The sequence below is a fragment of the Staurois parvus genome, unplaced genomic scaffold (genome assembly GCF_062004578.1).
Source record: "Staurois parvus isolate SC_StPar_1 unplaced genomic scaffold, SC_StPar_1.0 ptg000183l, whole genome shotgun sequence".
In the NCBI taxonomy this organism is placed as follows: domain Eukaryota; kingdom Metazoa; phylum Chordata; class Amphibia; order Anura; family Ranidae; genus Staurois; species Staurois parvus.
The window spans coordinates 9,834,007-9,850,941 of NW_028317979.1; the positions used below are offsets into that span (position 1 = coordinate 9,834,007).

A 16,935-nucleotide genomic window follows, 5' to 3' on the forward strand; every position below is an offset into this window, starting at 1 on the left:
CATGAAGGTAAAAGACCTTCAGCCTTTACAACCACTTTAAAGCAATATACTACAGCTCTGTGTGTTGCCTTCATTCTACAGGGTGCAGCAACATAACTTCCTTTTTTCAAAACACAATAAAACCCATTTTATGAATCAGATTTGTTTTTATTGTCTATAATAATGTAGGTACATATCTCAAGTTCTGTTTTACACAGTTTTGAAAATCATATCAGGTAGGTGACGACCCCCATTGTCCATACACTGAATAAGTGAATTCAGACCGGTATGTGAACATGTTGGAGGAATTTGTATTTCCATGACTTGATGAATTAGACTTAGGGGGCATTTGGTTCCAACAGGACGGAGCAACGGCTCACACTTCAAGAGCATCAATGGCTGTTTTAAGGGAACACTTCCCGGAGCGCCTCATCTCAATAAGGGGCGATTTGGAGTGGCCCCTTGCGATTTTTTTTTGTGGGGTTGTTTGAAATCCCGCGTTTATGTAAACCGTCCAAGGACCCTTCAAGACCTGAAGGCCAACATCCGTGCAGAAATTGCCAACATACCCACTGCTATGCTGGTAAGGGTCATGTATAACGCCAGAAATCGGCTTATTCAGTGTATGGACAATGGGGGGCGTCACCTACCTGATATGATTTTCAAAACTGTGTAAAACAGAACTTTAGATATGTACCTACATTATTAAAGACAATAAAAACAATTCTGATTCATAAAATGGGTTTTATTGCGTTTTGAAAAAAGGAAGTTATGTTGCTGCACCCTGTATAAGGCACCCTATCAAACATATAGAATATAAAGAACCACACTTGCAGTTTCATTGGGGTGCAGTGCATTGCCCAGGGTAGTGCAGGTATGTTTTTTTTAGTGCATGGGAACTTATTAGCAGCCTATAACTGTGAACTAATGTGCATGAGATGTGAATAGAACCCCAAACAATCACTTTCTCATTCCACGATGAGAAATCTTTTTCATATACTCAACAATATACAATCAACTGTACATATTCCAATACAAATCAATATTTAGGAGATATCTTAATAGCACCTGAATTCATAGAATCTTCTAGAGCTTATAAATTTGCTTTTGCTGCCTAGAAGGAAAACGTTCCATTCTACTTGGATCTCTATGCTACAAGCCCCATAACAGTCTTATAGCTATATTTAAAGCTTGCTATAGGATAGCTCATTTTTGCAGTTTGGATTGTCTGTGGAAGGTGGCCCCCTGTAAAGAGCATCTTCCAGTCATGGCCCACCCACCCAGATAACTTGCGGGTGACACCTAGACGTCAGCTGATGTAACAGTGTGCTGAAAATTCTGAGGCCCTCCTGTGATCTTTCCCCAATCGGTAATAGCACCAGTGACGCCTGTTGTCATCTCAGTAACCTATCTGTAAAATGTGCTGAGCATGTTCGGAACAAGTTTGGTCTGCAGCTGTTTAGCAGATCTTGAGCCGAGACTCGTTGCAACACAATATCATCGTATCACAAGAGAAAATAGCCAGTGGTTTACTGGGCAGAGATGGTGCCTATATTAAGTGAACTTGTGAACCTGCTATTTCACACACCCGATTACCAACTTAGAAGGTGACACCCACCACAAAATCCTTCCTTCTGTTTATTTTATTTATACCATGTTGAAGGATCAAATTATGAACACCTGCTGTTAAAGTGCAGATCCTATCCAGTGCTAGTGATGGATCACCAAATGGGCATAGTTAAAGGAGAATGCAAAATGTGATCTGCAGCTATCCAATGCAGCTGATTGGATTCAACCCTTCATTTCTGATTGGTTGACTAGGATTACTTTGCCTGTTTCTCTTTATTTAATGTGATAGTAAAGTCTGCTTTTCACTTGGACCTACAGGTAACCCTATAATAAGGCTTGTACAGAGGTACAATGAATATGTCCTAAACGCACATCATTTAGGACAGTGGTTCTCAACCTTCCTAATGCCGTGACCCTTTAATACAGTTCCTCATGTTGTGGTGACCCCCAACCATAAAATTATTTACCCAGTAATTATAATTCATGAGTGTCGTTTTACCTCCAATACTGCTGCTTTCAACACAGTAGCTGCTTTTAACAGAGTAGCTGCTTTCAACACAGCAGCTGCTTTCTACACAGTAGCTGCTCTTTACACATCGGAAATATGTGTTTTCTGATGGTCTTAAGGGACCCCTGTGAAAGGGTCGTTCGACCATCAAAGGGGTCGCGACCCACAGGTTGAGAACCACTGATTTAGGAGATATGCACATTTGTAGTAGCTGGTGATGTCACAGAACCATGCATACTATGATCTGAATGAACAGCACATTCCAGCGTTGTGGCTTCCGTACACATGTGCAGGAGTGACGTTGTTGCTGCTCGGCCATTCAAACAGCCGGAGTGTGCAAACCTGGAAGATGGAAGCCCTGCCAGCAGTGACAGCGTGCCACTGGAGGGATCCACTTTACAGATAAGTCTGTCATAATGTGATTGTATGTGGTACATAGCAGCACATTATGACATTAACCCTGCATGGGGTTTTTACAGTGCTTACTACTGCCAATTGTATGCAGAAGACCATAAAACATAGCATGATCTTTCTCTGGGTTGATCACTGCATGTGAGTATTCCATGTGAATCTTTTAAAGCAAAATTTAAATACCACCAGATGTCCACTATTAACCTTATTACAAAAAACATTTTTTTTCTGCACTCATCTTGAATGTAGTTTCTTTGTTATGGTGGGGGGGGGGCCCTGAAGTAGAATGGACGAATGATTGACACTAAGCAGGAGCTCCAGTAAAGTAGGTTTAATTGGCCAGCTGCCAACAAGCAATTTAGGTAAGTTCAAAGAATATGGGCTTGCAACTCCTCAACTCACCCCCTCAATCTCCTTACGTATCACAAATTTACTGAGCGACATATCCGTATGGATGTCACATCACTTACTCAAACTCACTCTTTCTAAAATTGAGCTTGTAATATTTCCTCCTCCTCATGACTCTCACCTCTCGTTCAGCCCCCACATCCAATTACTGGTTAAATCTTGATGCCTCAACCTCCGCAACATTTCCAGAATTTGCCCCCGGCTGACTAAGAACAACACAAAACAGCTCATTCACTCCTTGGTTATTTCCTGCTTTGACTACTGCAACTCCCTCCTCATTGGCCTACCCCTACACAGGCTATCTCCCCTTCAGTCTATTATGAATGCTGCTGCTAGACTAATACACCTTACTAACCGAACTGTAACTGCTGCCCCTCTCTGCCAATCTCTTCACTGGCTTCCACTAGCCCAATGTATAAAATTCAAAATACTAACCACAACATACAAGGCCATCCACAACATCGCCCCCAGCTACATTACCAACCTCATCTGCAGATATTGCCCAAACCATCCTCTCTGCTCCTTCCAAGATCTCCTGCTCTCCAGTTCCCTTGTTACCATCTCCAACGCTCGCCTCCGGGACTTCTCTAGAGCCTCTCCAATCCTCTGGAACTTCCTGCCCCAGTATGTCTGGTTAGCTTCTGCCCTGTCCGCCTTTAGACGATCCTTGAAAACTTGATTATTCAGGGAAGCCTAGCCCACCTCCACCTAAGAACTGTATTTGAGTCACCTCCATCAGATCATCCCCTGCAGCTATTACCTTTTGCACCACCTCCCCCTCCCTTTAGATTGTAAGCTCCATGAGTAGGGCCCTCCAATTCCTTCTGTATCTAACTGTATTGTAATTGTACCCTTATATTGTAAAGCTCAGTATAAACTGTTGGCACTATATAAATCCTGTATAATAATAATAATAATAATTTTAACAATAGGACAATGTGTGTGTCCTTGAATTGCCTCTGGAAATCAGATGGTAATACCACCCTGTACCTGTATTAGATTTTGCCAAGAACAGTAGATGGCTCTTGTCTTGATAAGACTCTCACATCAAAATTAGAAGACAGCTGGCTTGGCATTAAACCTATTCTTCCTCATGCCAAGGTCAGAAAATATGGTTGATTTTTTAGCCATTGAACTGTATGACCTCGACCTACAAAGATAAATGTCCTAAATGCTACATACATTGATAAATATGGATTTCTTCTAATTATGTAGATATTGATTACACAGAATTGTACACAATAAGAAACAGCCAACTAAGACCAATCCTGTATTTTTAATGCAAGTGTTCTCTGCGAAGGACACTCCATGAAGAGTAATGAAAATAATAAAGGAACGCTCTCTTTCTCTTTGAAGATAATATGCAAAGACAGTTCAAATATTAGAAATGCACATTTCTATATAGTGAGGTACTCTGCAAGCTTTTAGGATGAAGTAATTTAACTGCTATGTAATAATAATACATATTGTAATTACTATTAATGAGATGTAATATAAGAGTACAATGTCAATATCCCACTAACTTTAGGTTAAGCCATGACAGCTAGTGTCCCATTGCCCAATTATTTTTACAGGCACTTACATAGCATCATCAATTTATCCAGCGCTTTTATATACACTCACCTGCCCCTTTATTAGGTACACTTTGCTAGAAAATATCCCCCACACCATTACACCACCATCACCAGCCTGAACTGTCGATACAAGGCAGAATGGATCCATGCTTTCATGTTATTTACACCAAATTCTGACCCTACCATCTGAATGTTGCAGCTGAAATCGAGACTCATCAGACCAGGCTATGTTTTTCCAATCTTTGGTTGTCCAATTTTGGTGAGCCTGTGCGAATTGTAGCCTCTGTTTCCTGTTCCTAGCTGACAGGAGTGGCACTCAGTGTGATCTTCTGCTGCTGCTGTAGCCCATCTGCTTCAAGGTTCGACGTGCTGTGTGTTCAGAGATGGTATTCTGCATACCTTGGTTGTAAGGAGTGTTTATTTTAGTTATTTTTGCCGTTCTGTCATCTCAAACCAGTCTGCCTATTCTCCTCTTACATCAACAAGGTATTTTCATCCATACAACTGCCACTCACTGAATATTTTCTCTTTTTTGGGCCTTTCTCTGTAAACCCTAGAGATGGTTGTACATGAAAATCCCATTAGATCAGAAGTAGAGCTTTAACGTGTATTAAACCCCAAATCAAAAAGGTAATGTACTGCAGCTTACCAATCAGTATATGTGCTGGCTGCAATAATAATTTTTTAGGCTCCCCCCCCCCCCCTCTGTTTTCACCTAGTGCCCCTATTATGGAAGAAGGAGCAAAAGAGACACCTCTGGACAGCAGCATTGTCAGTCTGGGGGGAGGGGAGCGTTAGATGTACTGGCAGATCAGGATACACTGACAAATTGAAGCCAAACTCCAGCTTACACTGCAGTTACACCAACAATTTTTTTTTCTCTTGGGTTAAAGGTTTCACTTGAATAAATAAAAGCTGATCATTGTAAGTACCCATGTCAGTGTTAAATTGCTTATCTCAACACTCTAACTGATACATTTGCAGAACAGCTTGTTCTATTGAAAAACAGACTTTAAGCTGGCCATATACATGGACTAAAATGCAGCTGGTTCAGCAAGGAATGAATGAATTTGTGAGCAGCACAGTGGCTAAATGGTTAGCACGTCCACCTGGCAGTACTAGGGCCGTTGGTTCAAATCCCAACCACGACACCACCTGCCTGGAGATTGCATGTTCTCCCTGTGCCTGCGTGGGTTTCCTCTGGGTACTCCAATTTCCTCCCACACTCCAAAGACATGCTGGTAGGTTAATTGGATCCTGTCTAAATTGTCCTGTGTATGTATGAATGTAAGTTAGGGACCTTAGATTGTACGCCCCTTGAGGGTTAGGGACTGATGTGAATGTACAATATATATGTAAAGTGCTGTGTAAATTGATGGCGCTATATAAGTACCTGTAGTAAATAAATAATGAATTTTAATTTCATGTATAAGCAGAACAGAAGTCAATCTGCCAGTCAACTTCTGTATGACCGTGCTGTCTGATTTTCCCAGCTCGATCAGCGCTGCAGGCTGTAGCCTGTAATGCTGATTATTATTATTATACAGGATTTATATAGCGCCAACTGTTTTCACAGCAAGAAAATCTCCCCGCTGTCAGAATGTAGTAGCTTAGTAGGGAGGATTCCCCCATCCACCTTGAATCTAGTCAGGTTTTTTTTTGTTCAACTCACTGGTTGAATCACGTGGTGAAAATAAAGGAAAGAAAGCCTAAAAAATGAAAACTAATACAGCCACCACATCAAAGAACTGGTAAGTTGCAATTTACTGTTTGCTTTCGGGTTTAATACTGCTTTAAATCCTGAAGTAAAAGATGCATTTTATAAAGGAGTTGTAAAAATGTTTACAAATCAGAGGAAACATCCCCGTACATGATAGAACATATATGGCTACCACAAACTATTTGCATTTTTTTGTAGGAAGAAATATTTCTTTTTGATCCTATCTCTGAGAATAGGGATTGGTTCTCATTCACATTGTAACTTTAGTCATAAGAAAAAACGCAACACAAGCGCTCGCGTCCGTGAGCATCCAAGGACCACATTGTAGCTTTACATTCAGTATACAGATCCTTCACACAATATCAGAACATGTTGTGACTGTGACAACACATTTCTTAGGCTGTGAAAGAAGTAATAATGTTAATGTTCATGTGAAGTGTATGTGTGGTTAAAGATTCATTCATAATTTGAATATCCTTGCAAACATTTTTTAGGGCCAACAAATTCCATGTATGTAAAAAAAAAAAAGCAGCTAACAGGCGAGGGGGATGGGGAGGAATTGTAATACAAACGTATTACTGTACAGAAAAAGAAATCATTACACAGTATAAGCAATTCATTTTCAAAGGCAAATATTTCAGTGCAGTTCATGAAAGTCTTGTGTGAAGATGGAGTTTAATAAACTAACATTCTGCTTTAACTTGTCTGAAGATGACGTAGATGACTCCTGCAAGCTTTCAATGATAAGAGGCAGTGGGCAGCTCCTCATAAACTCAGTACAAAGGGCAGATGGGAATTTTGAATGTAAGCCATCCATGGGTGCAGGTGCTGCCTCTCTGGATCCGATCCTGCATGACGGCCTTTGATCACACAAGCAGGCCGGCTTAGGAAATGCTACACCCACACCTTGGGACTGGTGACAGAGCATGTGACAAGTGACAAAATGAAAGTTCCTGTTAGCAGTGTTGAATGTAGCCAGGTGATCTCAGTGCAGCGACAGAGACTCACCTGTTGTGTCTTTCAGTTCTCGAAGGAGCGCTATATTATGGATGGAGGGACCCCTGAAAAGCTAAAGAAGGAACTGGAGGAGGAGCTGAAGCTGAGCAGTGAAGATTTACGCAGTCATGCTTGGTACCACGGAAGGATTCCACGGCAGGTAAGAGACACCCCATAAAATGTAGTTCTTCTGTTTCCAATGGTTATCAGAAGTTTGATAGCAACCATAAAGATCTAGGTGGTTTTCCTTAAAGCAGGCCTGGATGTATTGTGACTTCAGCTATTATGGAACTACATCCCTCAATAATACGGATGTGGTGCTATGTGTATATGGTGTCATTCACTCCTCACTTTCCTATATCTGTACAGAAGACAGGAGTTGAAGAACACTATACTTTGCTCAGCCTTCATGGTAGGGCAGACCAGAACTTCATGCATCAAATAAAAAGGCACTGGATACCTGGCCATGGATGAGAGAGCAGTATTTGTTAATATCTCCTACCTGTGGCTGGAAGGGCATGCTGAAACTTATAGTTCTTGATGCTGTAGAGCCCTAGGTTGCAAGCATTTGATGCATGCTTTAGATGAGAGATTAGCACAGTAGAGCAATGCCTAAAGTGGCATTAAATCCAAAAATATTATATTGCAGTTTACCAATCCTTACCTTAGATGTGGTGGCTGCATTGGGGATCATTATTAGGCCTTTCCCCTTAATTTTCACCCAGTAATCCAGCTAAACACACTTTCTGGACTCCACTCTGGATGGAGGACAAATGGAGACACCTTTGGACAACAGAATTGTCAGTCTGGGAAGATGGTAGTATTAGATTCACCAGCAGATTTAGATGGACGTATGGACTAATGCAATAAAGACAAACTCCAGCTGACACTTTTTAAGGAGTTACAGCAACAGTCTTTTTTTCTTTTGGGTTGGTGTGTTGAAAATGAAAAGACTTAACCACTTCCAGTTCGGACACTTTTACCCAATTCCTGTCCAGGCCAATTTTCAGCTTTCAGCACTGTCACACTTTGAATGACATTTGCGCGGTCATGCAACATTGTACCCATATGATTTTTTTTAGCATTTTTTTTTGGCAGATAAAACTTTACTTTGGTGGTATTTATTCACCACTGGGATTTTAATTTTTTTTGCTATATAAATGAAAAAGTCCCAAAATTTTGAAAAAAAAGTTTTTCTTATACAATTTTGCAAATAAAAAATCTTTCTTCATAAATCTTGGCCAAAATGTATTCAGTTATCTTTTTAGTAAAAAAAAAAACCCAAATTAGTTTATAACCAAAAATGTATAATTTTAAATTTTTTTTTATATTATTTGGTATTTTTTTGTTTTTAACATACTGTCACCCTAGCAGTACAATGTCACCATAGTGACACTGTACTATTTGTGGGGGGTGATGAAGATATATATACTTTTTTTTTTTACACGGATTGCTTTTATACCCATAAAGGCTGCAAAAGCAATCATTTCTCCTTCCCCCTGGCTGCATTCTTGCAGCCATTGAGAAATACTGTGTGAGCTGTGATTGGTCACAGCTTGTCACATGGTACAAGGCTGATGTGAATAGCCTTGTACCATGTGATCTCTATGATCATTCACAGATTTCACACATAGTAAGCAATTTTGTCAGAAGTGACATCTTGCTTCCTACTATTCATGTGATCACTGATTGGCCAACCAGTGATCACATGATCGGGACCTCACACAGAGGTCCCGTACAGCGATTGGAGTTCCGCTGTGTCCGGAGGACACGGTGGGCACCGGATCACAGTGCCGCACGCTCCCAGGGAGCGTGTACAGTCCAATATGGCGGGCGCCGTTTATGAATGGCAACCCGCCCCTGCACTACCCCCATCTGACCGTTTATGTACATGGGCCGGATGGGAAGTGGTTAAGCTGGCCTTAGACAGTTCAATTATAAGCCAGTTCAACACGGACCAGCTGAGATTCGAACCATGTGTGGGTAAGTTGAAAGTACCCAAGTTGATCGACTGCCACTAGCAGTAATCATTGTGTTCGCTTGGTGGGGATGGCAGGGGGCATGGTGGTTGCAGGAAAGAAAATCTCTCCATCTATGACCGGCATTACTGACAGGTGAGAATAAAGAAAAAAAGACTAAAAAGAAAACGAATGCAGCCATCATATCTAAGAATTAGTAAGCTGTAATATAGTTATTTCTTGTTTTTTGGGGTTTAATACTGCTTTTTTCCAGCAATAATTCTGTTTGCATATGTTGACTACTGGTGCTGATCAGATATTTGAGAAATTGAATGTTGTGTGATAAATACATCTGTCTGTATATGTGCTGATTGTAGATCTATTTCTATTTCTGGGGACTAGTTTATCTTTAGAATCACTAACAGTGTGGTTATAGAACATTACAGCAGCAGAACAAGCTTGTGTAGTGTAGGACCAGCCTTAAAGAGGTATTCTAGGTTCCACCTGCCTGACCTTTTTTAGAGCAACACTCATGGAAAAACATTAGACTTTAAAGAAAGTGGTTCTAAAGGCAGAAGATTTTTCTCTGCATTGAGTTAACCCCCCCCCCCCAAAAAAAAGAGAGCCAGACCTCAATCTAGTGAACTGCTCTCTTGGCTTTCTTTTTTTTGGATAGAAACAACAGCGGGAGCCATTGGCCCCTTCTTCTGTCAATCACAGTCAGTGAGGAGAGAGCAGGGGGTGGGGCTGAGATGAGCTCTGTGTGTCAATGGACACACAGAGCCAGCTTGGGAGCGAGTATGCACAAGTGTCCCCATAGCAAGTGGCTTGCTATGGGGCACTTGGCGGGAGAATTGGCCAGGGTCGCAAGCAGGGGACCTGAGAAGAAGAGGATCGGGATTGCACAGAGCAGGTAAGTATGACATACTTGGTATTTTTAAAATATACCATTTTTGTCTTTAGAACCACTTTAAGGCGTGACAACTTGGGGGTTTTGTAGCTCATTGATAGTGCAAAACAGTGAGATTACTCCGCGCCAGAAGTGTTTTTTAGGGCTCTTTCAGCCCACGTTTTATTTAAAATGACAAAGAAAAGTTCCACACCAGGCATCAGTTGCCCACACAGGGGTTTCCACCATTAAAATGACAAAAGAACAATATTCAGCCTCCTATCTCTGTTTGCAGCTTTATCACTCAGGCTTAGTACCTTTGGTCCTCCTGACCATCTAACACATCCCAGTGCTCATGCACAGATGCTGCACCTCTTTCAGCTCCCCACTGCTCTGCCTCTCACAGGCTTGGGCCTCTGTCTGTCCTGTCTTGGACAGCACGGTGCAGACATGCACCTCTCTGTCTACTCTCAACACACACCGACCTCTTCGGGAAGGTGGGGCCCCAAACTCTAATCCTGGCTCTACTATAAAGCCAGCACACACCTGTGCCATCAGTGTACCTGTTCTCCAAAACCCAGCCAGACTGCCATTTTACACAGTGGCATAGTCTCGCCTTGCTACAAAGGATGAATCCTCTACAGGCTGCAACAGAGTGATATGTGGACAAATCCTTTACTTCATCTGCAATACCCATAGTTATTTATTAGATTAATATGTATTAAATTCTAGACACATTGAGTTGATCGCCTTTTCTTACATTTGATTTTGTGTCAATAAGAAGGGAGAGATGAATGGAGCTCCACCAGTTCTGTTGGCATTAGACATTTCTCAGGTAATTGCTTGCTTCTCATCCAAGATGAGCTCTAGAAGATGTATAGTTTGCTTTTGGCTGACCAAATATTGGCAGATCTATACATAAAACTCCCTCCACACTATAATAAATCTTTCCCTTTTCAATAGATAAAAGGTCACTACACTGCATATAGGGGCAGCACAGTGGCTAAATGGTTAGCACTTCTGCCTGGCAGTACTCAGGTCGTTGGTTCAAATCCCAACCACAGCACCACCTGCCTGGAGTTTGCATGTTCTCCCTGTGCCTGTGTTTCCTCCGGGTACTCCGGTTTCCCCCCACACTCCAAAGACATGCTGGTAGGTTAATTGGCTCCTGTCTAAATTGTCCCTAGTATGTGTATGTATGAATGTGAGTTAGGGACCTTAGATTGTACGCCCCTTGAGGGTTAGGGACTGATGTGAATGTACAATATATATGTAAAGTGCTGCAGAAATTGACGGCGCTATATAAGTACCTGGAATAAATAAATATTGACATTTTTCTTCAAGAGAAACAAAAAGAAAGCACACCAACCGTGCGCATTACCTCTGTAAAATGTGGTTTTATTGAATTTAAATATATACTCACAAACAGAGAAGTATAACAAGGGACTCCCTTCGAAACGCGTCAGCCTGACTTTGAGAGTCTTCCCTCATAAGACTCACGCTGGTCTCACATTCCTAGAGTTTTGTTGAGGATCTTATTCGCTTGTTATACTTCTCTGTTTGTGAGTATATTTTTAAATTCAATAAAATCAAATTTTACAGAGGTAATGCACAAGGTTGGTGCGCTTTCATTTGGTTTCACTTTACAGTACTGGTCGGGCTTCCCCAGCCTTGTTTAGAGCCGCACAACCTTTTATGCATTGGTGGTGAATTTCTCCAAGTTCCGTTTCCATCCATCCACCCTTGCTCTGGGCCATAGAGCGCAGGAGGTGTTGTTTTTATTTTTATTCCAGCAACATAATCTCATTATTATTATTAAGGGAGCGTTTTTCTGCTAATCTCAATTGAAAACTGGCCTAGATGAGGGTGATCTTTCCTACAGGTTCAATGGTTAGTTTTACAACCTGAAGCCCGAATTAATGAAAGGGTTAAGCTCAGACTAAGCAGTCCCTACCTTCCAACCTCTCCATTCTACTACAGTGAATGGTATCCTGTAGGTGGAAAGGTGAATTATGAGCTACTTGTCAATGAGCTCATCAGGCCAGTTTATCTGACTTGTTTGTTCAACACACCTTCTAGTCAATGAGAGAGCAAAAATCGTGAAACAAATCGTCCACAATTCTAACAGCTAGCATTACCTAGAGAGTATTGTTGTCAGTTATATAGTGTTAAACATTGTGTGAAATCTGATCTTTATTAACCATAAGCCCATGGCGGGACATTGCCTAGGGCAACGGGGTTAAAGGGGGAGCACCAAGCCAAAATGTTTACAAATTGCAGTAGCTTTTTGTTTCCCAAGTCAAAAAATAGAATTGAAAGAGGCTTGGGATCTCAGTGAAGCAGCAATTAGCTCAGGAAACATGCAGTATAGGGAAGGTTTTCAACTACTCAAACCCTCACAACACTGAAAACATTCCCATGTCATTTTTCCAGAGGATATCTATCATCTTCCAGTGTAGTTTTGGGGATCACTTCTAATCATTTTTCTATAGCAGAATTTAGTAAATGCATTCCTCTCCCTGGGGGTGTGACTGCTTGATACTGGCTTTTGATTGTTCTGTAGCAGCACCAATCATAATTGCCGTGAGCAGTCACACCCCCCCTAGAAATATATTTATTAAACTGGTAGAGGCAAATAGAAGACCATTGCTGGTCTTACAGGCTGCATCCTCCATCCTACGCATTAGTGGTGCACCAAAATGAAAATTCTGGTGCCGAAACCGAAAATTCAGGATGTACTTGGCCAAAAACCAAAACTGAAAGTTTTTTTTTTTGTAATGAACCACTTTCCAGCTGGCCTATAGTAGAACTACTGCTACAGGGCGGCAGGGCTGTGCAAAATCACGTGTATATATTTGTAATTTGCATTTCAGGGTAGGGGGCACGTGATCCGCTCTACTCACACCACCATTGGTGGCTAGGGATGTCAATCACCAGGTCTTACAGGCTGCATCCTACGCATTAGTGGTGCACCAAAATGAAAATTCTGGTGCCGAAACCGAAAATTCAGGATGTACTTGGCCAAAAACCAAAACTGAAAGTTTTTTTTTTTTAATGAACCACTTTCCAGCTGGCCTATAGTAGAACTAGTGCTACAGGGCGGCAGGGCTGTGCAAAATCACGTGAGAATATATGTAATTTGCATTTCAGGGTAGGGGGCACGTGCGCCGCTCTACTCACACCACCATTGGCGACTAGGGATGTCAATCACCAGGTTCTGGCTGGAAAGAAAAGGACATAAACTTCATTTATGTACAGTGTTGCATGACTGCACAATTGTCATTTAAAAAATGGCTTTGTCAGGAAGGGGGGTAAATCCTCTGGAGGGCAAGTGGGTAATGTGGTTGGCAATTTTGCATTGAAGTCAGTAAGGGGCATTTTGGCATTGAAGTCAATGTGGATGCCACTTTGCATGAAAATCTATGAGACGCAATTTTGCATTGAAATCATTAGAGGGTGTTTTTGCATGAATGTCTATGAGACGTGACTTTGCTGGTATCGGCACCATTATTAAGAGGAGGCAGAGCAATGCTATCAAATGTTACTATACCAGCCAACTGAGTAATCGCAGCACAGCGCTAGCACTGGAAGTTACCTGGTGCCACCACTGCAAACAGCCATCTTTGGCATTCTCTTGTTTGGTGGAATTTACAACATCCTTTTTAAGATCTTGTGAAAGTTGTTCTGTGACAAAGGACCCAATCCTGCACAATCCTACACGATGCTGCACAAACTGCGTCACAATTCATGTGTGCCTTGGATTACAAGATGTCTGGACACAGCTCATACAAAACCTATAAAAATTCCTCACTTCCCCTCAGCAGGAATGTGGATTTCATTGTGGTCCTGCAATAAAGAAAGTGAACTTCTTTCAGGCCGGCATGCATTGTTTTATGTCATGTAAGAACATGACATAAACTTTGTTGTGTTATTCAGGATTTCATTTTGATTCATCGGGATTGTCAGGAATCGAAAGATATCTTGCTGCAGAAGGCATGTAAATATTATGCAAGTGTTTGGTTATATTGTAATAAAATAAATTAAAGGTGAAAAAAATACGCCAAATAAATAGTTTAACCTCCTGAGGATTTCCTCCCCTTCCTGACGAGGCCATTTTTTGCTTTACGGCGCTGCGTTACTTTAACTTACAATTGCGCGGTCATGCAATGCTGCACCCAAATGAAATTTACGAACTTCTTTTCCCACGAATACAGCTTCTTTTGGTGGTATTTGATCGCCTGTGCGGTTTTTATTTTTTGCACTCTAAAAAAAATAAGGCCGACAATTTTGACAAAAAAAACCAATATTTTTGACATTTTGCTATTAAACATGTCCAGTAAAAAAATTTAAAAAAATCAAATTTCGTCATACATTTAGGCTAAAATGTATTCTGTGGCATGTCTTTGCTAAAATAAATCCCAATACGTGCAAATCAATTGGTTTCCATGAACGTTATAGCGTTTACAAATGGCGGTATAAATACTGGGCTGATTTTTTTTAATTTTTACTAGTAATGGCGGCGATCAGCGACTTATAGCAGGACTGCGGTGGGCATTCTGACACTGGGAACTGAGTTGGTGTCACTGACATCCCCAGTGACACCAATACTGTAATCGGTGCTAATAAAAAGTACTGACACTGTACTAATGGCACTAGGCAGGAAAGGGTTAACAGAAGAAGCGATCAAAGGGTTAACTGTGTGCTGCTTTACATCCTTTTCTGTGTTTGTGCTTCACTATGCAGGAGCTGACAGGGAGGAGAACTGTTTTGTTTACTAACAGTTCTTCCCCACCTACCCGGAAATGCAAAATCATTTATATATACGTGACTTTGCGCACAGCTGCCACCCTGTAACAGTATTTCTGCTATGGGGCGGAGCTAAAGCGGTTAAGTAGAACTACAAATCTTTTGACAACTTTTTCATATCCAGCTTATTTTCTGTAGCTGATAGTCATGCATGCAAGAGTTAGAAATCGTGTTCTCCCTATTGTAAGGAAATATAGCATTCCCCGCTGTGTTATTGCAAGAGAAGCAGTAAGTTGGCCATGCAGGCAGTAACGCCGCTGGTCAGTGCCAGGCAAAGGCCATCCAGCACCCACAGCAAATATTGCTAACTGCACCCCCCCACCCCCACCCTGGGTGCATTGCACACAGTTGCAGCGTGACCCCATTCAAAGCATCAGGCCATGGCATGTGTACAGCCTTGAGTAGCTGCATGTCCTTGTGCAGGTGGGTGGTCGGGGACGGTAAAAACATAGCTCAGCTGGTTGCTTTTACTACCCTCCTGTCCACCCATGTGAAGGGTTTTGTTTACCCTTGCAGTTGGGATGGGGGAGGGGGGAAACGGGATGTAGAGACATGTTGTTACTACCTCCCAAATACGCCCACCACCAAGCCACAAAGACAGCCGTATAGAGTATACACATGTGCAGCAAAAAGTATCCCCCATCATGTTTGACAGGCAGTACTGCCTTACAAGACCCATGCAAGTGAATGGGGCTGAGCTGCTACAGCATGCAATGCATGCAGTTTTCGCACAGAATACTGCACACAACGCACACAATACTGCACACAATACTGCATACAATACTGCACACAATACTGCATACAATGCACACAATACTGCACACAATGCACACAATACTGCACACAATACTGCATACAATGCACACAATACTGCATACAATGCACACAATACTGCACACAATGCACACAATACTGCACACAATACTGCACACAATACTGCACACAATACTGCACACAATACTGCACACAATGCACACTATACTGCACACAATGCACACAATACTGCACACAAAGCACACAATGCACACAATACTGCACACAATGCACACAATACTGCACACTATACTGCACACTATACTGCACACAATGCACACAATACTGCACACAATGCACACAATACTGCACACAATGCACACAATACTGCACACAACGCACACAATACTGCACACAAAGCACACATTACGGCACACAAAGCACACAATACTACACACATTACGGCACACAATGCACACAATACTGCACACAATACTGCACACAATACTGCACACAATACTGCACACAATGCACACAATACTGCACACAATGCACACTATACTGCACACAATACTGCACACAATACTGCACACAACGCACACAATACTGCACACAAAGCACACAATACTGCACACAAAGCACACAATACTATCCACAATGCACACAATACTGCACACAATACTGCACACAATGCACACAATACTGCACACAATGCACACAATACTGCACACAATGCACACAATACTGCACACAATGCACACAATACTGCACACAATGCACACTATACTGCACACTATACTGCACACTATACTGCACACAATACTGCACACAATGCACACAATACTGCACACAACGCACAAAATACTGCACACAACGCACACAATACTGCACACAACGCACACAATACTGCACACAACGCACACAATACTGCACACAACGCACACAATACTGCACACAACGCACACAATACTGCACACAACGCACACAATACTGCACACAAAGCACACAATACTGCACACAAAGCACACAATACTGCACACAATACTGCACACAATGCACACAATACTGCACACAAAACTGCACACAATGCACACAATACTGCACACTATACTGCACACTATACTGCACACAATACTGCACACAATGCACACAATACTGCACACAATGCACACAATACTGCACACAAAGCACACAATACTGCACACAAAGCACACAATACTGCACACAAAGCACACAATACGGCACACAAAGCACACAATACTACACACAATACTGCACACAATACTGCACACAATACTGCACACAATGCACACAATACTGCACACAATGCACACAATACTGCACACAATGCACACAGTACTGCA

At 41.8% G+C, this 16,935-nt stretch overlaps 1 protein-coding gene across 2 annotated transcripts in view; it reads left to right on the forward strand.

The window, feature by feature from the left end:
* Positions 1–16,935, forward strand: part of BCAR3 (BCAR3 adaptor protein, NSP family member) — a 176,220-nt gene that overhangs the window by 130,413 nt on the left and 28,872 nt on the right. For both annotated transcript variants that reach the window (XM_089677301.1, XM_089677302.1), the window contains one exon: positions 7,194–7,325. In XM_089677301.1, coding sequence (XP_089533427.1) covers positions 7,194–7,325 — 132 coding nt within the window. The remainder of the gene's footprint in view (positions 1–7,193; positions 7,326–16,935) is intronic.